Raw genomic sequence first — 27,433 nt, forward strand, 5'->3', positions numbered from 1 at the left:
GCAACCTCGTGCAGTTTTACAAATGCAATCTATTCAGAGTGCAAAGTTTGTTTAGTTTGATATATGAATCCAGAATTGTGACTTGTAGCAAATGAATTAGCAAGCATATTGTGCAAATACAGGAAATTGTAATAGATGGTCTCTGATTTACAACCGCAATTGTCAAGGGGTTGGATAGAATCAAGTGAGCCTTCAAATGTCTGATTATATTAACATTTTTGCTGTGGTTATTGAGTAAATCGGGCTTCCTCTATTGACTTTGCTTGTCAGAAACCCACTGAAAGTTACAAATAGTAATCACATGCCTGCAGGAGGTGGCAACCAATGTAAATGTGCAGGTTGCCAAGAACCCAAATTTTGATCATGTGATGGCAGGGGTGCTGCAATGGTCATAATTATGAGGACTGGTCATAAGTCATTTTTAACACTGTCATAACTTTGAATGGTCACCCGATGGTCATAAATTGAGGACTACCTGTATCAAGGCTGGCTTTCATGGTGTGAACATCAATCCAATGGCAATGAGTTCCATGCCCAATTAGTCTGGAAGCTCATCACCTTTGGACCATCAAATTGGGGGGGAGGGTTTAAACCTTAGTAAATGGATTAGCATAATGTATGAAGCCAATCTATTTAGGACTGAATTGTAATGAAATAAATTTAAGGAAGAGGAAAGAAAATCTGGTTTCATGTATCACTCAAGAGAATTTAAAAGATAATCTCAGAATTCTGACTATGGACTAATTGCTACATAGAAACTCCATTTCAAATCTGGAATAAAGAAGAAGTTCATGTTCTAAAAACACAAGCAACTCCTCTCTGTGTTTTGAATCGAATTATGCAGTATTACCTAGTGGATGAAAGAAACTGAGGCTGAAAGAAAACTGAAAGAAAATGTAAAGTCACTTTGCAAGTTTTTTTTAAATTTCATTTTGTCACAACAGTATACACAAACATCGACATAAAAAACAACAACACATCATAAAAGAAAGATATATATATATAAGTAAAAGTATGCAACAGCTATGTTAATTTGATAATAATGAAGGGAACAATAGGACAGGAACCGTAGGCACTTTTGTGCTCTTATGCACGCCCTTTAAAAGTTGTAAAAGTTCAGTTTAAAGTAAAAGCCTACACATTATTTTTTTTTAAAAAGACTTGTATTTTCCAAGGCTTGTAAAACTGGTATGGCCACAGTTACTATGATTAATTTGATTTTACTTTTCCTTTAGGTAAAGAGGGTTATCCAGGTTTTTTTGTCGACTAAAGCATAGTCTGCTGACCTCTAGCGGTTGACAACTTTACAATCAATTGTAAACTACTAGAACTGAACTTCTGTACAGATTGGTCTGAGAAATTAGATAAGCCTATTGGGATTTTTTTTCTCTTTTACTTAGATAAAACATTAAAAGAAAAAGTATATGTCAGTGTAAACAAAACAATATTCAAAGTGAAGAAGTCACATATATGTCTAGACCTGAGAACATACCCTTTCCTCTTCCTATTTTCCGCACAACAACCCTGTGAGGTAAGTTGGGCTGACAGTGTGTGACTGGCCCAAGGTCACCCAGCTGCCTTTCATGCCAAGGCAGGAGTTGAACTAATGGGCCTTTTCTTTCTAGCCAGGTGCCTTAATCACTAGACCTAGACTCTCTTATTAAAGCCCATAAGTGATTATATCATATAAGTGAAAGAATTAGTGTAACTGGAAGACCATGACTTCTAGTCCTACCTTGAACACATAGCCAGTCAGATGATCTTATGCTGGTCATTTTCTCTCAGTCCACTTCTGAAAAACCTTGCCAAGAGCCTTGTCTTAGCAATCTTCAAAAATTGGACATGATTGAATGGAAGATAATAATCTATATTTGTGTATTGCCTTTCTGGAGTTCAAGATAATGTTCAAAGGATTTCCTTGTTTTTCTGAAACCACCTCCCTATGACGATGGTTAGGTTGAGAGTGACTAGCCCACACTCTTAGTGAGTTCCCATGGCTGGGGGTAGAGCTGAAGGTGAGTCTTCCTGGTATTTATCCAAAACCATTCTAGAAAATATTTCTAATCCTAACTACAGCAACATAGAAGAGAGCTATTGATGTGATTGATAGGTTAAATATTTCAAACTTCCATTGATTTCAATGGAAGCCATCAACCACATGAAATTAAGTATGTCAAAAGGATAATTGGAAGAAAGAACCCATGAACTCAGTAGCAAGTTTAGATAAGTTTGTTTAGCAAATGCTGATTTGGTCTGCAAAGTTGCCATTTTAACTTTCAAGGTTTGACTTGTATCTTACTATAACTGGGAATCTCATATTGTACTGATTAAGCAGTTTATTTTTCCTTCCACAATTCTTGGAGACTGCTTGGACAAGACTTGGCAAGGTTTTTCAAAAGTGGTTTGCCATTGCCTCCTTCTGAGACCTGATCTTAACTAATTATTTAATTTTCTGCATCTATGTAAGAAGATGGCTGCTGTGATTAAAAGTATGATTATGAACCATCATTCCAGACATTCTTCTAACTAAGCTAAACCAGCTATAAGTATAAGTGGATCATAAGCTTCCTAACAGACAGGAAGCAGCAGGTGAAGCTAAGCAGAATCACAACAGATACCGGTACAATTAGCACAGCCCTCCCACCCAGGCTGTGTGCTCTCTCCACTTCTCTCTCCACCAAAGACTGCATCTCAAACAATCCATCTGTTAAACTACTGAAGTTTGCAGATGACACAACAGTGATTGGTCTCCTCAAGACAATGATGAATCCGCATACAGACGGGAGGTTGAACAACTAGCCTCATGGTGCGACCGGAACAATCTGAAACTGAACACACTCAAAACCGTAGAAATGGTGGTAGACTTTAGGAGAAACCCTCCCATACTACCACCTCTTACAATACTAGACAACACAGTATCAACAATAGAGACTTTCAAATATCTAGGTTCTACCGTATCTCAAGGTCTAAAATGGATATCTAACATCATCAAAAAAAGCACAACAAAGAATGTTCCTTCTGCACCAACTCAGAAAGCTCAAACTGCCCAAGGAGTTGCTGACACAGTTCTACAGAGGAATTATTGGGTCTGTCATCTGCACCTCTATAACTGTCTGATTTGATTTTGCAACCCAGAAGTCTGTGTCTGACTTCAGAGGATAATTAGAACTGCAGAAAAAACAATTGCTACCAACCTACCTTCCATTGAGGACCTATATACTGCACGAGTCAAAAACAGGGCTGTGAAAATATTTAGACTCCTCACATCCTGGACATAAACTGTTTCAACTCTATCCTCAACATGACGCTATAGAGCACTGCACACCAGAACAACTAGACACAAGAACAGTTTTTTCCCCAAACGCCATCACTCTGCTAAACAAATAATTTTTAAAAGTGCCAAATTAAAACATGCTTCTGGACATTGTAAAAATGCACAATACATTCCCTAGGCTTATTCTGATGCCGTTTTGGAATGACAGTCAACAGCAGCCTCTAGGAATACCTACAGTTGCTCATCTAAAGTGTTTTAATAGCTCGTGACTGTTATATCCACTAAAGGTGCCCATTTTGTCACTGGAATATGGCCAGTGAAGAGGAAAGTGGTTTTGGGTAGGGGAAGGGGATTAGTTTTAAACTTTCCCTTGTTTCTTTCTGCTTGCTTGCTTTATCTGTTTTCAGCATACATTTGGTACATCTTTGTCCAATGAAATGGATATTTTAGATAAGTTTTGAAGAACTGGCTCTTCCACAGATATTGAACTAAGACATGGTGGGGTTCAATTTTTTTTTTTGTTGTTACAGTGTTCACTATCTCTTGTTTGGCCTTTTCCTTTTTGATTGTTGTTTGACTTGTGTTTTGAATTTGTACATACCCAGAGTTACTTTGAGTGGTTGGCCTACAAATGTGATAAATACATACATTTTCCCTAGAACTGGGTAACTGTTTCTTAGCCGAGGAACCAGGCAATGGCAATCCACATGCCAACAAAACTGACAAGTCTAGGTTGTCAGGAATCAAGATTGACAGGAAGGAAGGAAGGAAGGAAGGAAGGAAGGAAGGAAGGAAGGAAGGAAGGAAGGAAGGAAGGAAGGATGGATCTGTATTGCATGGTGTTATTTAAATCCCCCCCCTGCCAAATTCAAACATTAAACAGACTCATTGTTTTTACTATTGCCCAACTGGTGATGAAAACATTATTCACCGGAACCCTCCTTAGGCAAAGAAACAGGTCTCAGTAATGTAAACACAAGCCAGCCATTTATTTCTTGAGCATATAAAATAGGCTGAGTTCAAGCTCTACAGAAGGCATAGAAGCAACTTTGGGACACAGAATGTCTTCACTACTGCAGGAGAAACTTTGTGAAATTCAAACTCAGGCTCCCGCTCCACAGAAAGATTTTCACTACTTCACCATCACAAAAACTGAGGTAAGATAGCATAGATCTCATTATTCTGAAATTAGAACCTTTACTGTAGAAAAAAGTGGAGATATGAGAAATCACATCCTGGACATAAACTGTTTCAACCCCTACCCTCAAAACGACGCTATAGAGCACTGCACATCAGAACAACTAGACACAAGAACAGTTTTTTCCCGAAGGCCATCACTCTGCTAAACAAATAATTCCATCAACACTGTCAGACTATTTACTGAATCTGCACTACTATTAATCGTTTCATAGTTCCCATCACCAATCTCTTTCCACTTATGACTGTATGACTATAACTTGTTGCTGGCAATCCTTATGATTTATATTGATATATTGACCATCAATTGTGTTGTAAATGTCGTACCTTGATGAACGTATCTTTTCTTTTATGTACACTGAGAGCATATGCACCAAGACAAATTCCTTGTGTGTCCAATCACACTTGGCCAATAAATTCTATTCTATTCTATTTTATTCTATTCTAAAACTGCACTTTTTGATCTTCTGTATAGTCAAGCATCTGTTAAGTCAGTTAAGAGACCAAAATCTTAGGTAAAAGAGATAGCAGTTCCAAACAGCCATTCTGACAGATATGCCCAGTTATGTCTCTATATATAAATCTGGTGGTGTGGTTGTAGTCATGGACTCAAAAACAAATAACAGCATTCGTGTGTCATACTACTCTTTTCTTACACAATGTAATTCAAACACAAATGATTGCAAATGATGTTCTCAATTTCTTGCTTTATGTTTAGATTTTTGACAAAATAGGAAAGGGATAATAACTTACTGTACTCTTTTTAAAATTCTCAATGCTGTAGGTTATCTGGAGATCATGGCAAATTACTTACCGACCTAATCAAGAAAAGATTTTTCCAAAGGAATTGAAAAAGACGCACAGAAATTTTCTATTGGATGAACAATTACATAGCAAGTATTAAGCGGGAAAATAATTGTGTATCTCTTTTATTTCTCTATACACGCATTCACACATGGTCATACTGCATTCACTCAAGGTTCCACTTTTAATACCCAAAGCCAGCTTGGCAGAACTTCTGTCAGCTCTGGAAGCCATCTTTTCTTTCGATCTTCAGGGCTGCCAAATTTAGTGCTGTGGGAAACTGGGAGGGGGGATTGTATGGAGTTGGGGAGATATCTAGCCATAACAACATTCTTTTCTCTGAGAGTCAAGGACTTTTGGGCCTGTACCTGGAGTGATGTGACTGGGAGGCATCTCCAGTTGGGACAGTGCATTGATTGGACCATGTGATGGACATGTGGGTGCAGGGGAAGGGACTTGGAATTTCTTTTGGGTGGGGAAAACCTGGAAGCTTTCAGATTCGGATTTTCCCAGATGTACCAATATGACATCTCTAATAAAATGGAACTTTGAGGCACTTCTAGCCTCAGAGTCTTTTTTCGTTGGGGGTGTTACTTGGAACCCTGACAACTGCAGTCCTAAAATGAAATTAGAACTCACAGTTTCCTAGCTTCTAGCCTGATGCCTTAGCCATTAGATCAGACTGGTTTTTTGTTATTGTTTGTTAATGTTGTTGTTTGCAGCACGGAGATTTGATCTTTGTTGCGCTAGGATTGCTGCAGGAGGTAAAGTTAAACTTCCCACATGTTCCCATATAAATCACTTAAAGAATTTTTACCTTCTGAAGATACACATAAATGTAAATGGCATTTACCAGCATAACTCATCTTTTCTATATAATATAGCATCTGAACTTATGAAGATCTATTTTTGCATACTATTTCTACTTGTCTCTTATTCTTGTTACTTCTTATAACACCCTCATTTCTTTTGAAGCTGTTTTATGTAATTTGCAAATCTGGGCTTCATGTTTTAGTTTAGTAGTGTTAAGAAACAGCAATGGCCCAGCAGCATTAAAGCAGCCACAACTCTCCCAAATTTCCTTCCCCTGGGTGTCACAGATCCTGGATTTTGGAAACATTTTGTAAGTTAGCCCATTTGAACTACCTAGTTTCAAAAATTGTTGTCCTGCAATGTAGTGTTTTGCCTAGTTAAAGGAGTTTCAGTAATGTATAGTTAGGATGTTTTCATCTGTTATTAGCTACCTAATTATAGCAAGATGGCCACCATATAAATCTTATTAAATAAAATTTTAAAAAGTAATGACAGAATATATATATATTAGCAAGCCTTATTTCTTCCAAGAACTACTTGACACTAATGAAGTGCAGTGCCAAGCAGTTAGTAGATTCTTTCCATGGAGTTCGTTTAATTTTTTTTAATCTCTTTGTTTCTGGGGCACTTATTCATTCCTTTTATAGAATCAGCTGTTTGTTTTGCTTATGTACTTAATGACTGGTGTTGCCCCTGCACAGGGGTGGTTACTATAGAGAAATCTGTTCATCATTCCAAATATCTTAAGTACATTTATTGAAGCAAAGTCTTGAATCTTTCCTGATAAATATTGTAATTATACTTCAGGACAAATTAATTTATATTTGAAACTTAAAAAACTCTCAAGAGTGCAAAGTACTGCTGTATGTATGTCTGTATTGTTTATGTACAAGAAATGCTTTAGTCATAATTATCCAAGGTTAAGAACAAAACTTTCATATGAACTATGCAGGCAATCCAGAGTTAGCATTCTCTTTCATCAAGATCATGGCACTTTTGCTTTTTATGTAATGCTAATAAGCTTTCTTATGTATATGTTAATATATCTTGGGTGGTTTTGGTACTAAGATATCTGAATTTGGTATTTATATATCTAAATAATATTTGAATAAATAAATAGGTTTTGTTCTGACAAGATTTACAGGAACATAATTTCCAACAACAACTTGTGTTCTGCAAGCAAATCATTGTATTAAAACTATCTGATGGCAAATGCCAAATGGGGTGAAGCAATTGACTTGTAAATTGATGACCACGGATTATGAACCATAGAGATATCACTGGGGGCACATGTCTGATCTAGCAGAGCATTTTAAGATGTCATTAATATAAGACCTTGGTTACAGATACTGTTGAAAAGCAAAGTTCAGTCACTGTATATAAATGGCTTAAGTCTTACATAGTTTCCAGCAGGTACTTTTTAAGGTTATTAATGGCTTTTCTAGTATCTGGAATCAAACTTTCTTATCAAGAGCTATGTCCTTGCTCTGCCTTCAATCCTTCTAGTCCATATTAATCTAAGTGAGGCTTGACAATCTGACATATTTGTGTTTATTTAACTTTTATATCACCAATATTTTATTCTACACTGGTCTGTGTACAATAAAGGGTTGACATAAAGTGCCCTATTGAATAACCATATCCCATACTAAAACTATCAATAAAAATATCAGTGATTGACTAGGTGCCAAAAACCTATTTAAGAATATAGGTTTCCACCTCAGTATCTGCTTGAAATATGGTCATGATATGTATATATAACTAAATATAGTTTAGATTTCTTTGCCATGATAAGTCATACATTTATTAAAGTATTTATAGCAAAGGCTGAACCTACTGTGTCATCATTCATACCACTTTTTATCAAGTATTGTTAAAACACACATAAGACATAGAAAATATAGACTCTATCTCATCTACTCAGAAGACCAATTGAATGTAAACAATTAACACTTTATGTAACAATAAAATTCTTACAAATAATCGTATTTGTAAACATAATTTTCCAGGTCTCCAACTTTTCCCTTTCCATTTAAAATTATAATTGTGTTTGATATTATGTAATTACAATATGATGTAAGTTGCTTTCTCTTTGAAGTGACACACCAAGATTTCTCCATGTGAATTGTAAAGGACACAACTGAGACATCAAATAAAACTGATAAAATTCAGCTCTACTAACTTTTTAAAAGCAGTATTAAATCAAGTATTACATATACCCTAGTCCCTCCAGAGTTCTCGTCCCCCCCTCCATTAATAGGATTCTTTTCATATCATTAATATCAGAGTCTCAAACTCTTCAGATCTGCCAAATAATAATAATTCCATTCATTACAAGCAGAACAACCCTTTCCATTCCAAAATAAATCTCATTGTGCTCCATGAATCTTACTCTTTAGTAAATACAACCAAGTTTTATTGCTGCCTTCCATTTTCTTTTAACATAGAGGTTTTTCTCTTTTCATTTTTTTTAGCTTCTTTTTCTAAATTATTTCTCCTCAGTTGTAAATATTTAATTAGGAAGGCTAATGTATCAAAGTTGGAAAAAACAATGTAGTACAGTTGTAGTTTCATTCAACAACCATCTCCACAATTTTTGAGATGATCAGTGTTTTGCAATGATCTTTATTATTAGAGTATGCATTTGCGCTATATTGCTATAATCATAATACACAGCCTTAGTAGTGTTTATTGTTGCAGCACATGTGCTAAAAGTCCCCCCCCCCCTCTATTTACTTCATTCAGAGCAAGTTCAAAGCATTTTTGGGAAAAGCATGCTGAAGTACACTCTCAACTTGTGCCAAGGACACTACGATTTCCTAGTTCGAATGCCTGAAAATTTGATTGTTCGTATCATGTCATTTCTTAATCTGGAAGATATTGAACAGTTGTCAAAAACCTGCAAAAAGTTTCAGCAGGTAACAACTTTCATTGTTATTTTAAAATAGATTTGCTGTTTTAAATAATTGCCATAATATAGCCTATAATTTATACAGTGGTACAGAAGTTATAAGTCAATTAATACTATCATGTACGAAGAGAAAATACTTAGCTTTGAGATATATCAAAAAATTAAGAATTAATGCAATGGAGATGAGGTATAAACATCTATTTTGATTAAGATGATAATTTGATTTACTAATAAGTAGAATATAATAAGCATTGTAGATATTTATCTTTCAGCTGTGTAACACCGATGAATTTTGGGAAAGAATAAAAAAATTGCAAGATAAATATACTCTTGAACAACAGTCAGCCAAATTTCCAGCTTATGAAAAGCAAAGGAATTTTCATCAAAGAAAAGACTATCTGACACAGATGCAGAGAAGGCACACCACATTCTTCTAAAATGTTGAGTTCATATCTTCTTAATAAAGACTATACTATTCAGACTACATAACATTACTGGACCATAAATGTTTCATACCATCTGTGACTTCTGCCCCTTTCTTCTTCATTCTTCTACTCTATATGCTCCTCAAGATACATCAATTTATCTTTTCAGATGCCTGTATTATAACTTAGAATTTTAATCCTTTGGCTGTGTTAGCTTAGAATTCTGGGAGATGCGGTTTCATACTATCTAAAGGGTGCCCAGATAATCTATTGTGTTTAGTTTCCAGTTAAATGAGAAATGATTTTCCCAATTAAATGAGGATGATTCTTCAAAAGCTTATAATTAATATTTTTTAAAAAAATATATACAATCAATTCTTTAAATAGGAACATTATGCACTAAAGGGCAACTCAATATACAATGGTTGTATCATTTCCCCCAGTTAGAAGAGAGAACAGCTATTCAGAAAACAAGAAATTATATAAACAGCTAATGGATATGTTCATTAATCCTATAAATTATTTTCCATACACATTTCCGCACCAGAAGTTGAAAAAACAGAGCAATCCAATATTTGGATGACTAGATTTCAGTTTAATCTTCCAATGACTGAAATTAACAAAAAATGTATTTTATTTACATTAAAACAAATGGTAATAGTACAGTAATAAAAAAAATCAAAACAAGGTTAAAAAGTAGTTAACATTATCAACATTATTGATTTTATGACTTGCCCTTATTATTTATACATACATACATACATACATACATACATAAATACATATATATATATATATGTATATATATATATATGTATGTATGTGTGTATATATATATATATGAATATGAATATATATATATATATATGAATATATATATATATTCACAAAAAATCACAATGTATTCTAATAGCATAATGAACAGAGGGAACCTGTGGCAGGTACGGTGCATTCTACTGTATAATCTATTTATAACCCAAAATAGTTCCATCAATGCCATGTAAAAATATATTTCATGAAATATTTACATACAAAAAACAACTAATAAATCCACATATTGAAAAAAGGCAAAAGGTTTTTAAAATGTCATTTCATGAAAGGCCAATGTTGCATTCGATATTCAGACTTGAGTCAGCTTTTTTTCAGGTAATAGAATGAAAGGTACATGCAGTTTAAGAAAGTTAAAAATAGATTGACACTTACCCAACATTTTATGACACTGAAAAGAGGCTAAATATGATACGGTAGGCCCATATATCATAACTGTTTTCGCTGAAGTCCTATAAAGAATGGCCAGAAGCTAGTGCTGACCCTTCCCTTGTCCACATACTCCCCATTGAAAACTATTTTGCTTAAGTTGTTGCTGTTCTCTTGGTGGATGTATGAGGTTGTAGGGCAGGGATGAAGGTCCTGAAAGAAATAAGCCTTAAGCAGCTCTTTGAATCACATGAATGTTGTGCCATTATGTCCTTGCAAACTACCTTCATCAACCTCTTTCTGTAAACGTATCTTTTAACCATGATCCTATAGCAGATTAAGCACTGTTCTACGATAATGATGCAAACATTGCATTAATTATAAACATATTGATGATTCATATCAAAAGTTGCAGTTGCTGTAATTATTACATATTGAGACAAAACTACTGACAGAACCAAATCTAAGATACTGTAATTTCTTTCTCTCACCCACAGATATAAATATACTTATATTTTGTACAACACTTTTTTGTATGTACATACAAACCTGGGAGTGTGAAAATGTCTATGGAGACATTTGAAAAGCACCTTTGGGACTGTGAGTGTATAGTTAATGTAATTTGTAGACGATAGTAAATACGTTTCAGTGAAAATGTCTGGAAATAAATATCTTAAATATTCCTTTTGTTTAGCAGATGTAGCAATTTCTCAAAAGTTTTATACAAAACACAGCAATTTAAAATATGTTTGGGGTTACTGAACTTCCAAACTCTACCTTCTAAAATCTAGCATAATTTTCAGCTATATTGCCTCAAAATCACATCCCTATGTCTCAAATCAAAATACCCTTTGTGTATATAAGAAAACAACTTCGATTATGCAAAGAGATGCACATTTGAATGAGGCAGAAGTTAGTGATGTGCATGAAATTAATCCTAGCACATATACATACAATGACCATGTATGTATCTATAGACATTCTGAACTCATATTTTTTCCAAATATGCTGACAGCATACTATTCTCATACATGGAAAAAGAAGAGAACCAGCTTTAATTTGATTCCAAGGCTAACAAATCCTTTCCTTTTTTTAAAAAAAATCACATTCATATTTACTTTATGTGATGTATCATAACTCCGTACAGAAAACTTTAAAAAGGAATGAGATTGCCTACTAGAATTTTCTTGGCAATGATGGCCAAGTTCTAAGAACATTCAATTCTCTGTAGGGAACTAAATCTTAAAGCTGAATGTCCATTTTATTCTACATCTTCACTCTTCTCAGAACTACCACCAGCTGAGTTGTCTGCCTCATACCTTCTGTCATAAACTTCTTGAGAAGTTTTTTCACCACAGTCATAGAACCTACTTGTAGGTCCCATATGTGTTCGAATGCGAATTCCTGGTTGGTACAGCTGCATGGCTGGGCGATCCTGTGCAGAAAAAAAAAGAACAAAGAAAGAATATAAAAGCTCTGAGAAAACTATTTAATTGCATTGGGGATCTCAATGCAGCCTAGATGAATGAATATATAAAGAAATATTTCCATTACTACTTATATTTAGTAAGAACTAATCTCTCTCTCTTCTTCCTTTCACTGAGAGGCAAGTATTCAAGCAAACTAAAAAGATTATGGAGAAAACAACCCAAGAAAAAAGTGGTAGGACAAATGGCACCAAACTAAGACATGGAAAATTTTAAGAGTCCCCACTCATGCTCATTAGAACAATTGCTAGTTAAATTCATACAAATATGGATATAACAATATTCAAACAAAAAGACTTAATAGTTTCTGGCACACACAGTTAACATTTGCAAGCTAATCTAACATTGGCCTGTCTAGCTAATAAGCATGGAGATTGGGATATAAGAGTGCTACAGAAATATATCATTTTGCAGCCTTTTGGTCAGTGATGAAGAGTCTTCATAATGGAATGGAGGAGAAAAATGACAACTCCGACGTAATCCTATAACCAATGGTGTAAGATTAATCCACAATTTAAAAGACACTTACTTGAGTTGAGAATGTACTTCTTGGAATCAGTTAGATATGCTTCTCAAAAAACATGTTTAAAGCAAAGCTTCACATTCCTGATAAATTTACTCATTACAATCAGGTTGCAACTGACAAAGGTTGCGTGATCCACAATGGATAGTACTGTCGTTGTTGCTACATCATCATGACAAGGCATTCTTTTTGCTGCAGCTGCATACAGCCAAAGATTAAAGTGCCATATCAGAAAATACCAATCTTCTAAAAACAGAAGTATCAATAATAAGGCTCTTATGGAGTAAGTGTTCTTTTAAAACGTTTTGGAAAAATAAATCTCTGTCTTTTTTAAAAGGGATAATTTGCCCTGGCACTCACATGAAATTGCTTTGTGTTTTGTTATTCATCAGCACCAGTGTTATTAGACTACTGTGGCTAATAGGCTTTTTAGTAATAGTGTATTAGTAAGGTCAGGATTTTTTGGAGTGGATTAGGTCTTGATAAATTTTCATTAAGACAGCAGGCAGTTGTGTATAGCAGGTGAATATATTTTTTTCTTTTAGGAAGAAAAAAAATCATAAGAAAAAGACTTTGTAATAATTTTATTTTAAATGTAAGCAGCAAGGGTATCTTAACTGCTTTGATTTATAAAATGTGGATTTTTTTCATGTTATTTTAACATAGTTGTTAAAAGTTTCATGCTGAGATGTCAAAAGTAAATCCTCTGTGCCCCTGATATAATTTTACTAATGAAAGATTATCCTAAATGAATAAAAGAACCTTATTTCTTATGCGCTCCTTTTTGGATGCCATGTCATCACACTTGTCCTCTTTACCCAGTTTGTCTACTGTGTCCACAGTGAAGCTGTAGTTGTAGTTCACTTTCTTTCCTCGGTCTTGGTTGTACCCTTTCTCCCACTTCGGTTCATCTTCATTCCGTCTCACATATTTGTCAAATTCATAGTGAGTTCTATGCTTTCGGCCATCTTCCAACCGATACCTTTGTCTCTCAGGTTCTTTTTCACGAAATCTTCTCTCTGAATCTCTTTGTTCTTTATCACTGTCATTTTGTGATCTGTGTTTTAAAGGTGAGTAAACTTGAACAATTAATCAAGTGAACATAAGTTTGGTTATATTATAGTTAGCAATGCCACAAAAGGAGAAGCAGTTGGCTGGAGATGGCTGGTGCAATAACAGAGAAGGCACTACCACCTTTCGACTCCAAACCTGTGGTTTTTTTTCCTTTTAATTTGTTGTAATCTTTTGTTATTTTAAACTCTTTTTATATTTATACTTATTTTTATAGTCGTATGTTTTATTATATGGCTGCTCAAAGACACCTTGAACCCCAAGTTGAGCAGCATAGGAATTTAATAAATAATAATAATAAAAGGAGGCTTGCCTGCATTTAATTTTATATTTTGCATTCAGTTGAAAAAGGAAATGATAAAAAATAAAGGTGTATAAAGTAAATGCTCATTCCAGAATTTAAGCATTTGGTTAAATCTTTTTTGTAATACTTTTTTTTAAATTTTTCTTTCTAATCCTCTGATATTAAAAGCTATTAAACTGACTGAAAAAGCAAAAGAAATTGTGCTAGTCTAATGGGTAATATACCAAAATTCCCATGACCAAGCAATATTTTTCCTAGAGTCATCCAACTTTTTAGTAAATAGTGAGCATCTTTTTGAATCAGTAAGTAATGATTCTGAAGAACCCAATTAGAAATTACATTCTAATTTTATTTATTCCTAATTAAGATAATGTCCCACTATAAATTGTCAGAGAAAGGGATACTTTACTGGATCAGATAGTAAGGAATAGTATATAAAGATAACTGGCAATTTAAAAGGGTAAATTAATCTAGATTTTTTTTAAAAAAGTAAATCAAATAAAATATACCTATATAGAGGTACGGTATCATATTCTTCTAATAGAATGTACAAATATATTTTAACCTGGAGGAGCTAGTTAAATAGTTTTGAGATAGAGAGATGAAAGATAAGAGATTGCTACATTTATTTCTTTTTCTTAAGAAGAGTGTTTTTGCTTGAAAGAGGTTAAGATTTGGCATTTTCATTACAGAATTCTAATAACCACACATTAGATATTTCCTCAATAGCTGTACTTCTATATCAGTGAAAAACGAGTTCTTTCAACATTAATTAAACTATGTACAGAAAATGACATTCTTAGTTATATAAAACTGGTCATTTCCTCCATGCTTCCTGTTAGCTTGTCACAATGCCATGTTTGATTACAAATAGGAGAAAATCTACATTCCAAATGCACCAGATGGCTGTAAAGGATTGAAAGATTCTTCAAAGAAAACAGTTAAGGACTGGTTTGGACAGACAGAATAGGACATAATAAGAAGCATCAGAAATAATGAACATGCAGCCCCTAAACTGTATACATCCACTTGCACTTCTATGTGTTAAAGAAAAAGGTGGTGACCTTTTTGCATACATCTATGAGTAGCATACTGGAGCCATATTCTAAAAAAAGATGTAGCGAAAGGAAACAATGGGCAAGGCTTGGTTTCTCACATACACAGATCCTTCACTGTTTATCATATACATACTTATTCTTCTGCCTTATCTGTACTTTTCATTTCCAGGAATGAATGCTAAAAGTAAAAAAAGAACACTTTGCTTTCCACTTCCCCCAAATTGCCAAAATAGAAAGAATGCTATATTTCTATACAGTGGAATGCAGCTTCTGCTTCATATCTATGCAAAAATTTGAAAAAGAGAAGAAATGTGCTAGAAGAAAAAAAATTCAAGAGACTACATGCCGATTGTGAATTTTAATGTCTACAAGTGCCTTACAGCAATCAGGCCAATAACTGAGATCAGTTAGCTAAGCTTATTTTAAAAAAGTATACCCCATGTTTTAGCTGGAAAAGTTCCCCCTCCAGTTTACAGATCAATAAAAAATATTTCTGCCTTCAAGTCTAAAATAAATGACAAAAACAAAACAAAACACTGAAATGAGAAAAGGGAACGAATGTTCAGGCACCAACTCTTAATATTGTAAGAATCTTAGCACCTCTCATCATCTATCCATCCGACTGTCCGTCTGTCCAGCCAGCCATCCTCCATCCTTTCTTTCTCTCTCTCTCTCTCTCTCTCTCTCTCTGATAAGTCTAGTCTAGTGGAATGACTCTTGAATTATTATTGGACTGCCAAAGTGTAATTGAATCAACTTCATAAACTGACAACAGCTTTACTTTTGTTCTTTAGCTCTGTTGCAGACCTGATGGTTGAAGCATTAAATGCCAAATATTTTTTTAAAAACAAACAATATTTTCTTATGTTCATGTTTCTTCATTGTAATCAGACTGCAAACTGACATATAAGTTATCAATCATGAAATGAGAATTGTAGCTTTACATTTCTATGATCTAGACCAGGAAAATAAAAGTTAGCATATGATAGCTTCATTACTGCCACTCACCATACTAGAACTCCAACAAAATGATTTACTGTAGGAGTTAAATTAATGTATTGCTGTGCAGTTTTAAAAATTTAATTCCACAAGATTAAAGGAATTAACAAGATTTAAATCAGTGATCAAAGTGCCCAATAAAGAAATACTCACTTTTCCTTAAGTTCCTTTAGAGGAACTTCCAATGGCTTGGATTTTAAACTCCCATGTCCTGGTGATTTCTCCCATTTGTTGTCTTCAATATCACCTTTTTCTTTTTCTCTGTGCTTTTCTGTAGTCTGTTCATCTCCCTTTTCAGGTTTCTTAAGAAGCTAAAGAATATTTTCTTAGTTATAGTTATTATATTTAACAAGTAGGTAACAAGGCAATGAACCATAACTGAGATGAGGGGCGGGGACAGAATTGAGAGTATTTTGTTATATCATCTGAGTGTTTTTACTGATCTTTTTCATGTGTTTCTTATAAATAAATGAATATCTATCTATCTATCTATCTATCTATCTATCTATCTATCTATCTATCTATATCTGAGTTTTATCCATTGCTTTTGGTGAAATTAGTTCTTTGTTATGTTGTCACTATTTAGTATTATTTGTCAAACAGTCTCCTGAAGCCCAAGCATACAAGGAAAACAGTTCTACTGTAGGCCAGATGTAAGTAACCATTAATTCAATTGTTCCTCATTATTCCCTCTGACAGCCAATTCCATGGATTTCTGGAAACAATGGATTTAAATTAGTAAAATTAAGATTCATCTGGATCTCACTGCTAAGCTCATCTAATATATACTCTACAGTTTGTTCTCTGGTATCCATTTTATTTGTGTTAACAATACCTTGAATGCTAGGATAAATGACTTTTTAAAAGTAAATGAAATGTTCCAGTTGCCACTTTTCCACCGTTGTCACTGAAATGCCTCTAAAGAAGCATTTGAGATGAAGGAAAAGCAAAGTTGGAAACTTTTCCCTCATGAGCTCTCTTAAATTAATTTATCTTAGAATGCAACTCTGCCTTGAGTAATGGGGCTCTTCTATAAAACTCCAATGTCTCATCCTCATTCAGGAAGAGTAGACAGGAGGAAGGATAAGAGAGATTGTAAGAATACACTGAAATAAGCTCATCTTACAAGCTAAACCAGCCCTGTGATACTTGTTATTCCAAATCCTACTGAATTCTCAACAAATCGTTACGATTTGTAGAAAGTTAACAATATATTAATGACATAGAAAATAACAAATAACATAAATCAAGTATGCTATACAGGACCTTCAAATGAATCAGAGGTGCTGAGTTTCCTAGGAGTAATTTTTACGTCTGGCAGTGTAGTGAAGGAAATGGTTTACCTTCACAATTATCTTGCATATGGAGGAAATAACTTCAGTTTTAAAGATAAATGTTATTTCAAAACTTGCAAATCACTTTTTTCTTTGCAAGGGAAATATTGTATACATTTATTTATCATTTTAAAAAATGTTTCACAAAAACATGAATTAATCTGAAAGCTTACTACCATTAAAGCACTGAAAGCATACTGAAATTTTTTTTTTTCATGTTCTGCATTACCTTAATCCTTATTTCTTTTTCAGCAATTTTCTTTTGTTTCTCAGCTTCTTTTCTTTTGCGTCTTTCTTCCTCTCGGCGTTTCCGTTTCTCATCTTCTCTTAGCCGTTTTTTTTCTGATTCTCTTCTCCTTCTTTCTTCCCTTTTCTCTTCTCGAATTCTCTGAAATATTAGAAAATGTGAATCAATTAGCATTGATTTATATTACTATTACAAAAAACTGAAGTCAATATTTAAGCTGTAGTTCAAAATGCTAACATACCTGTTTTTCTAATTTTCTATTTTTAATATATTCCAAAAGTGGGGTGGTTCTTCTAGCTAAAACACAAAAAATGTGATGTAGTGTTCCATTCCTAAAATAACCATGTTTTATATTTGTTAACATTTAAGCTTTAACACGATAATTAATAATTAGTAATATTTCATTTAGTCCATGAGCTACTAAAGAAACATTTGTCTATATTTATCAGATTGCTAAGGAGTTTAAAAAGCAATAAATAAGCCTGACAAGTGCAATACCAATATAGAAGTCTTAATAATGTTTTATTTTTTCCAACAAATACTTTTTCTTGTTATTTTCAATAATTAGAGTACAAAAAAATCCCATTTATTTCACCTTTGATCTGATGAATGAAATTTTTATACCTTATAACTCTTTTATTTATTTTTAAATTATTAAAATGCACATTTGTGCAAAACACATGCTTCAAATTTCTGTAACAGTATGCCATAGCTACTGATAGCTATTATTAATATTAATAACAATTAACTGCTGAGTACAATATAGAAAAATATTACTTGTGTATGCTACTCTTTTACTTCAATTCTTTGGCAGATTTATAATAACAAACAAATGTGGCCATGGAGAAAACTGGAAATTATTTCTAAATCGATTCATTATAATTTTATATATTAGTGAAGACAAAGTTCCATTTCAAAGATAAGAGATCACAAAAGGATAGCTATTAACAGTACCAATGTTAATGTCTAGATGACTGCTTTTTAGAGATTTCAGGTTAAAACAATAACCTATTATTTTATAACTCCTAAAAACTCAAAGCATGTACAGTACCTTTATATAAAAATATTAATAATCAAGTACCTTTTTAAAATTATAACCCAGGTGGATTGGGGTCACAAGCACATTTGACTGTGGTTGCAAGTGGTGTGGAAGGTTGGACTGCACATGCAGAATATGATCAGTGCCAGAATATGTTTCTGCCTTGTTTGGGCAGGCGTTTATCTAAAACACTAGCACAATCTGATGGGCTCCAATATGCTTCCTGACCCTAACCCTAATCCAACCCTGCTTCCAACAGCTAGTGTTTGCTCAGCTCAACATCCTATTCACAATCTTTCCCTTCAGTGAGTGTTAATGTAAGTTAGAGAGACACATGGCATTGAATTTTCATATTTTAGTTCACTACTACATAGTGATAGACAAGCTCTCAATAGTATTTTGCTCAAGGCCAATATCTCCACAGTGAGTGCTCCATCAACATTTGTTGGCTATACTGTTAAAGGGACAACTTGATAAATATCAGCCCCCAAATGTAAATAACATGAGGGTAGGGAACAATTTTAAAAGAGTTGATGACTCAAGGATGGTAAAAGGAATCACAGCCATTTTGGTTTGGGGAAATGACAAATTAATAATCTATAGTTGGGGGACAGTTCTATACCTTTTGAAAAGTACTTCATATCCTCCATTCAATGTATGGAGGAAGCCAGCTTTGAAACAAGTCATTGCTGAGATTTCAATGATAGCTTGCACATGCAATCTCACAGATCTTGCTCATCTAAAACTGGATTCCGGCTTTGCATGGAGAATCCATTTGGCTTGCACATTCATAGCTAGATTACTAATTCTAGATCAGAACTTGCTCTGCTTAACTGAAAGGACTGTCAGCTTGTTAAAGCAACGTGGAGAGAAAAGAGCAAAGTATAATCTTACTAGCTTCCAGCTTTAGGTGCAGAGGTTGCACAGCATGTGCACCCAAAACTGGATCTCTGTTAAAATTTACATGCACTCTGTCCAGACAAGTTGACAAAATGATCATATTATTCTGTAGTAATTGCTATAAAGAGATCTAATCACAATAAAAAATAACAACCATAAAAATAAAAGTGGTACAAGAAGTGAGGCTGGCTAGCCAAAAAAAATATACGTAACTCAGATTTGAGAAATTATGCAAACTGAGGTAAGCTCACCCTTTTCATTTAAAAATATTTCAATGTTTTGTTATATAGCAGCAATGAAAAGTATTATTTTATAAAGCTGCCAGGTTTTTGGTCATATTATTTGATATATAGATTATAATTTAATTGTTAAAAGTGGTATATTTATTTCTTGTCCACTCCTAGGCAAAATGAAATCATTCATTTCATAAAAATGGGGGAAGGATGTCTGATAAACTAAATTATCATTTAAGTAATGTTTGGGAATCTTCATATAATCTAGCTAGCCTTTTCTACAAATACGAAAAGTCATAAAATGCTAAAATTAGTACTAATTGATTATTAATTCCTTGCCTTAGCAACTGAACATATATAAAATAACCACTATCTAATGAAATGACAAATTTAATGTTGGAGTCATTTTTCTGTCTCTGTCTATCCTTTAGATATATTTCTGAATGGTATGTTGACATTATTATCTAAAGCAAGAGACAATATTTTTTTATTGTTGTCATGTTTTTTCCTAACTTATTTTAATTATGGGTTGACTTCATGTTAATGTCCTTTTTATGAATCTTAACATTTATACAAAAAAGGAAGATAGCATTGAAATACTACAACACAAGTGTAGGCACCTGTGCTATGAAATAACAAAGATCACAGGAAAAAAATACTACTTAACTGGTGTAAAGATAAAGATAAAGGTTCCCCTCACATATATGTGCTAGTCGTTCCTGACTCCAGGGGAGATGCTCATCTCAGTTTCAAAGCCAAAGAGTCTGTCTGAAGACGTCTCAGTGGTCATGTGGCCAGCATGACTAAATGCCAAAGGCGCACAGAACGCTGTTACCTTCCCACCAAAGGTGTCCCTATTTTTCTACTTGCATTTTTTATGTGCTTTCAAACTACTAGGTTGGCAGAAACTGGGACAAGTAACAGGAGCTCACCCTGTTATGCAGCACTAGGGATACGAACCACTGAACTGTCGATCTTTCGATCAACAAGCTCAGCATCTTAGCCACTGAGCCACCACATTCCTCTCCATTTAATTGGTGACATTTACTCAAATATCAAAAACAAAATTACAGTGGCTGCTGAACATTCAATTCATTAAACATATGTGTATTAAAGTGTCTTGCTATTAGATTTATTCAGGATTTAAATACTATTTTATATATTTCCTAGACTAGCATAAAATATTTCTATGGATAATTCCCCAAATTCATCAATACATTGTCTGAACTTAGTACAATGTCCTTTAGAAAGCATGTGCGAGTTTTTTTAATTCAATAGAAGAAAACAAATAAAAGCTGCCATGATCATAATTTTTCATATGACTTAAGAAGTTCAATAAGCAAGGTAAAACATGAACACCTAATTAGAAAAACTTTTAATTACTGAATGGAAAAAATTAGCTTAACAAACCAATGAGTTCTCTTGTTTTTGCTTCGATTTCTCCCAGAAGTGTTTCAGGGTTGGCACATATTTTTTCTTCTTCAGCACAATAACTTTCTAAAAATTTTCTATATTCTGGATCTGTGAAAGAAAAATATAAAAAGCAAAGTATTGCAAAAGAAGCTCATCTTAAATTACAATAAGAAAGTTTTACCACCAACAAAAAAGTGTACCATCTTCTATGCTTCCAGATTTTGCATCTTTTTTCTTTAGTTTCTTTTTAGAAATCTTTTGGAATGGTGCAAATTCAACAACAGCAGGATATTCCAAACCTTTAAAGAATCACAAAGGAAGAGAATTATAAAGGACAATTAATTTTAAAACTGAAGTTCTTTTGAGAACAAATGTCAGGATCAAAATTATTCATCCTATTTTATCTGACTCAAGCTTATTACACATAGCATCAAACCAGAAAAGGAAACCAGTACACAAGAGCAAACTTCTATGAATTCACCAGACCTACAGTAACTGGTCACATCAGTCTCTTCTTCATATTGCTTCAAAGAAGTTTCCTTCAAGTTAAGTGTTACTCAAATGACATCAGGAAGGTCCTCTTTTTTAGCAACTATATGGAAATACCGTAGTTTGTCATTATCCTTTTCTGAAGTGATTTTTCTATTGTTGAATTTAGATTAGACTTCTGGTAGTCCAGGAAGTCTCCTCTCAAAGTACAGTACAAAGCAATTGATGCCAATGAATATCTTTGTAGCAGTCCATCACAAAGGCACTAACTTTTATGTAAGATATATATATCTTGCATGAATATACATTTCACTTTGTCAGATTATTCATGAACTGGCAGAGACATGGTAACTAGGTCAGCCAATGAATAGGCATAGCAACTAAGTCAGCCAATGGGAGCTGAAACAGTTTGGAGGCTGGGTGTGGCTCAGCTCTGTGCTGTGCTGAGAAACAAAACTGAAACCAGTGTGGACTTGCATCTCTGCTGTACTGCTGCCTGTGTTTTGCTTGTAACTGCTACTACGTTGAAGAAGAATCTATATTGGTATTGTAACTCTGACACACTTGACCTCACTTTCAGTCATACAGCTAAAGCTTTAAGTGTTGGAAAAGAATGTAACAAAAAACCAAACACATTTAAATAGAATTTTGCTTTCAAGAATTCAGTGGATGGTCAATCAATGAGATCCATTGTGAATCCAGGTAGTCCTCCACTTACAACAAATCATTTAGTGATCGTTCGAAGTTACAACAGCACTGAAAAAAGTGGCATGACCATTTTTTCACACTTATGACCATTGCAGCATCCCTATTGTCATTCAGACTTACATTTGGATGCTTGACAAGTGGTTCATATTTATGATAGTTGCAGGGTCTTAGTGTTATGTGATCCCTTTTTGCAACCTTCTAACAAAAAAGGTCAATGGGGAAGCCAGATTCACTTGACAACCGTGTTACTAATTTAACAACTGCACCTAACAAGTGTGGCAAGAAAAGTCGCAAAATATAACATAAATTTATGTTCAGCAACATAAATTTGGGAGTCTGTTGTGTTCCATACATTTTTATGGATCCTTTATGAGTAATTTATGAGTTACCTTTATTGTCAATGAAGACATAGCCATCAAAGCGATCTCTAAAAAGAAGGATGTCATCGGGATTCCTAAAATTAATATACGCTCTTGAGTAGAGGTGGGGATACAGACTGCAACAAGAGTGAATTTCAATTACTTGTATGTAACTTCTAAAAGGAAAATTATACAAATAAATGTCCCAAAGAAAGCAACCATTATATCTATACATTTAATGAAAAGACAGGCCATCAGAAATGCTATGGGTAATGAATTCTTAATAATCATTAACCTCTATGCAAATGTGCTATTATTCAACCAACCTAGTTTTCGCAGACTTCACCTTCAAGGTTTGAAAGCCACTATAACTTCATTCCTATTTTGGCTGCAAGTAAATTGAGCAAAAAAGGCCTGGGAAACAATGGAGGCAAGTTAGATCAGGTTAGGCCTTCCATTCAAAGAGAAGAGATTCTGAGCAATAGATCAAGTGATGAAAATTAAAACTTTTTGATACTCATTCCCAATGAACTCCAATTTCCTAGTTACATTTTATACTAAAGTGTGATTTAACTTTTATTAATAGATTGCAACTGCTTAAGTTTGTACAATATATTAAATAATAAATTATGCTCTAAAGCCACAATACTGTATGCCAAAATAATGAAATTGTACTATGGCCTGACTGCAGTATATCACCCTACTCTGTGAACACAGCTATATGATAGTGATGATGTTATACTATGATATAATAAACAAGTAACTTAAGATTTTGTATCTGGATAGAAAAAAAATTCTGCATTTTTTCCTTTTCCCTTTCCTTTTAGTGCCTTTCACAGTCTTGCACACTTTAATACACTTATATAGGAAAAAATTATACATTGGCAAAATTCAATCTATTTGAATTTTGGTCCTCATGATGACAGAATGAAACGATCAGAATGCTGTAAGCTATGTTGTGCTATTTGATAAAGTTTTCTCTAAACCATGAATATTTCAATTACTTTTTGAGGAACCCAACATCATATCATATCACAGAACAATGCTCCATTAACAATCCAGATTTAAAAAATTACATTCCAGTCTCTGAAATGGCCATAAACAGCCTGATAGTCTCATGAGAGAAGGCAGTAGTAATATATGATGTGATTTACTTTTATTTAGTTTATTTATCTAGTTTGATCTGGTAGCTAAAGAAACAGCATAGAAATTAAGGGTTCTAGTGCCACCTTAGCCAGCTAGATGACCTTGAGCTAGTCACTCTCTCTCAGCCCAACTCACTTCACAGGGTTGTTGTTGTGGGGAAAATAAGTTGAGGAAGATATGTAGGATATGTTTGCCACCTTGAGTTATTTGCAAAAAATAACTCAGTTATTTTTTATAACTCAATAAAGGTGAATGAATGAATGAACGAACGAACGAACGAATAAATCTTCCAGAAGATTCACTCAATCTGGCTAGAATGGTCAAATGTTGTCCATTCTTAAGCTATTTTTGGTTAGAAAAAGTAAAATTTAATGTCTCAAATATGTATGAAAGAATACTCCTAACACATCCAAACCTTACATGATTCCTGCTCCCTGCTGTGAATCTTCTGCAAATCAATTTCATTGATTTGCGTTCTAGTGCCATGATAATTACAGCAGCACATTCTGTACAGAATGAATAGCATTAAATATGCCATTAATGAACAGTAGAGTACTGTTATACATCCTCTGTATTAAGAAACATTTTACACTAAAATGCATCCTATGTTAATAGCAACAGACAAACATGAAATAAACAATTGTATTGGTTTATACAAATGCTCACCTGGGATCAGAGGAACAAAATTCAAAATAATCATGAGCTGGAAGTGGATGGAGTTGTTCTTCTAGCTGCTCCTTAGTAAAGTTAGGAGGAAGCCGGCGAATAACTACCTGCAAAACAATACAGGTAAAACCAGGCATACAACAGTTTTTCTCATGCCAGTGGCTGCAATACACTCAAAACAAGATTATTGTTGCTGATCTGCATTTAAAAAAAAATACACTTCCCATTAGAAATATTCCTATTTTATATAATATTCCTGAGAAACACAATGCTGTCCACATGCCATTCAGCTACAACTATGGGCCCTGGGGTTCTCTCAGCCTCCCTCATTCCTGACAGTGCTGTCTTGAAGTGGGTGGTGCTGCATTAATCCCACCATTTTCCCATTTTAGTGTTCTGATGGTACATAAAGAACAAGGATGATGATCATAATGAGATGGCTGCACTGATTGCTTCTGTCCTCATGAGGATTTGAAAGAAGGATCCTATTTGCTCCAGGTGGACAAAGCAGACCTTGAAGGGTCCTTGGTGCTCTCTGAACTTGCTTGTTTTCTTGCAGATGTTTCATTACCCAAACTAGGTAACACTATCAGTGCTAAATGTCTATGGAGATTCTCAGTCATCCAGATCAGGGTTGTCCCAAAGGTGCTTTATTTCAAGAGGCAACTGGACTTTCTGGTTTTTCTTTGAAGATGTTTCACTTCTCATCCAAGACACTTCTTTAGCTCTCGATCTTGAGCTCTCCAGCTCATCCAAGAGCTGAAGAAGCGTCTTGGATGAGAAGCAAAACATCTTCAAAGAAAAACCAAAAAGTCCAATTGCCTCTTGAAAAAAAAGCCCTTTTGGGACTATCAGTGTGCTAGTATTGATGATACTAGCACAGCGTTCCGTGCGCCTTTGGCGTTGAGTCATTTATTTATTTTATTTATTTATTTTTGTCACAACAATATATGTAAGTATCATACAAAAAGATTATATAGTGTATAAACATATATATATGTATTGATATATTTATATATAATTTATATTTATATATTTATTTATAAATATATATTTATATATAATTTATATATATATATATATATATATAATATATATATTTATATAGTATATAAAAATATATAGTCATGCCGGCCACATGACCACAGAGACGTCTTCGGACAGCACTGGCTCTTCGGCTTTGAAACGGAGATGAGCACCGCCCCCTAGAGTCGGCAACGACTAGCACGTATGTGCAAGGGGAACCTTTACCTTTACCTTAGTACTGATAATGTCACCCAGTTTGGGTAGTGAAACGTCTGCAAGGAAACAAGCAGGCTCAGAGAGCACCAAGGACCCTTCATGTCAACCCTGAGCTACAGATATTCTCCTTTACCAAGCAGACCGTGTTTTCTGGCCAGGAGGGGGCTGGAGCCAAGCTACAGAACCGGAGCCCCACAGCCCTTTCAGCATCGCTCCGTCCCCTCCGTGTGTCCCGGGCGCCCCCACCCCGCGCTTTGTCCCTCGCGAAGGCCCCTTAGCGCTTCAGGTGCGGTAGCTCCTCCCATTCCCCCCCCCCACGCCGCCGCCGCTCCTTCCTCGAGCTCGCTGTCCTTGGTGCTGGAGGGCAGCCCCTCCCTTTGCCCGCCGGCCTCTTACTTTACTCAGCGCCGCTCTTTTCTCTTCCCGTTGCTGCTTGCCCGGCGGCAGGTTGGAAGGCGGGGGCGGAGGGGGCGGCGGCCCCGGAGAGGAGGACGGCGTCTCTGACACACGACGTGGGGATTCTCGCTGAAGCGGAGCCTCCATGACCCCGGCTCTATTGGCCGAGCCTTGCGATCCTTCGCTACTCCGCAGCTTTCAAGCTTCAGCCGGGCTTCCTTTCGCTCCTCTTCTTTCAACCGCCAACCTTTGCTGGGAAACATCGCGAGAACAGCCCCCGTGCCCAAGAGGGTCTCGCGAGAGCTAGGGGATCGGGCAAAGGGGTTGGGGTTGCTAAGGGATGTCCCGCATTGCCCGGGCTCTCGGTCGGAAAAGCTGCGTCTCGGGCGTACTGGACTGGTCCTCTTTCACGGCTGCAAAATTGGCCCAATTTGTTCTAAGCGCCCGGTAACCCATCTGGTTCATATTGTATGGCACGATCAAGATTTCTAGGTAGAGCCTCTCAGTTTGTACCCCGGATTAGAAAAACTCGATCCGATGGTGCTTTTTGGTTTTCTTCCACCCCCATTTTCTGGATCTATGCACGTTTGATGAGTCTAGGAGAGAATCACAAAATAATGTACTGCAAACCCACCTGTTCCATCCCATCTTTTTCTTGCAACAGCCTATCTGCAGATCTTTCTCCCACCCCCTTTTTAAAAAAAAAAATGAAGAATGGTATTAAATACAGTCGACAGCAAGAAAACGGTAGGCTACCCTTTTTGACTAAGGCAATAGGACAGTTGAAATTAAATTTCAGAACTATAATGCAATTCTTGTGTTGCCACAACTCAAGAGCATTTGGATCTGGCTTAACAGTATTTATATTACAGCTTTCAATGGAACCTTTACTTATGTGCACTGGCCCTGAAACAAGAGAATGCTTCAATATGTACTGCCACCCATAACTTCTCAGTTGTTAAGGGATTCATATTTGCAAACCTTGCTAGAACCTTACTGTGTAACTGCAGGGGTAACCAAGAACAACCCTTCTTCTTCTATCCCTTTTCTGAAATTTTTAACCACCTGTTTGATTTCTGAGTTTTCCTATGGTTCTGCCAAACTGTTTTGTCCCTTTACTGATACTCAGTACTTAAAATTCTGCTCCATCTTTGAACTTTAGTAATCGCTTAGATTGTTGCAAAAATACATGAATTAT

At 35.0% G+C, this 27,433-nt stretch overlaps 2 protein-coding genes across 4 annotated transcripts; one reads left to right on the forward strand and one right to left on the reverse strand.

Annotated features, from left to right (window-relative positions):
- Positions 1-191: 191 nt before the first annotated feature.
- LOC131199658 (F-box only protein 36-like) lies at positions 192-10,804 on the forward strand. Its single transcript, XM_058185647.1, has 4 exons — positions 192-4,431; positions 5,256-5,364; positions 8,834-9,006; positions 9,272-10,804. The coding sequence occupies exons 1-4, from the start codon at positions 4,336-4,338 to the stop codon at positions 9,434-9,436; spliced, it is 543 nt and encodes a 180-aa protein (XP_058041630.1). The 5' UTR covers positions 192-4,335; the 3' UTR covers positions 9,437-10,804.
- On the reverse strand, positions 10,681-26,469 carry UPF3A (UPF3A regulator of nonsense mediated mRNA decay). Of its 3 annotated transcripts, none has more exons than XM_058185646.1 (11): positions 26,236-26,469; positions 24,598-24,704; positions 22,816-22,922; positions 21,430-21,528; positions 21,227-21,337; positions 17,886-17,941; positions 17,627-17,785; positions 16,217-16,374; positions 13,450-13,688; positions 11,941-12,056; positions 10,681-10,834 (listed from the first exon to the last, which is right to left on the reverse strand). In XM_058185646.1, the coding sequence occupies exons 1-10, from the start codon at positions 26,380-26,382 to the stop codon at positions 11,989-11,991; spliced, it is 1,251 nt and encodes a 416-aa protein (XP_058041629.1). In that variant the 5' UTR covers positions 26,383-26,469; the 3' UTR covers positions 10,681-10,834; positions 11,941-11,988. The 3 variants fall into 3 exon arrangements, with proteins under 3 accessions (XP_058041629.1, XP_058041627.1, XP_058041628.1); XM_058185644.1 differs by having other exon boundaries at positions 13,394-13,688; XM_058185645.1 differs by having other exon boundaries at positions 10,793-12,056.
- Between the last annotated feature and the right edge of the window lie 964 nt (positions 26,470-27,433).

The sequence above is a fragment of the Ahaetulla prasina genome, chromosome 5 (assembly GCF_028640845.1).
Source record: "Ahaetulla prasina isolate Xishuangbanna chromosome 5, ASM2864084v1, whole genome shotgun sequence".
Taxonomy (NCBI): domain Eukaryota; kingdom Metazoa; phylum Chordata; class Lepidosauria; order Squamata; family Colubridae; genus Ahaetulla; species Ahaetulla prasina.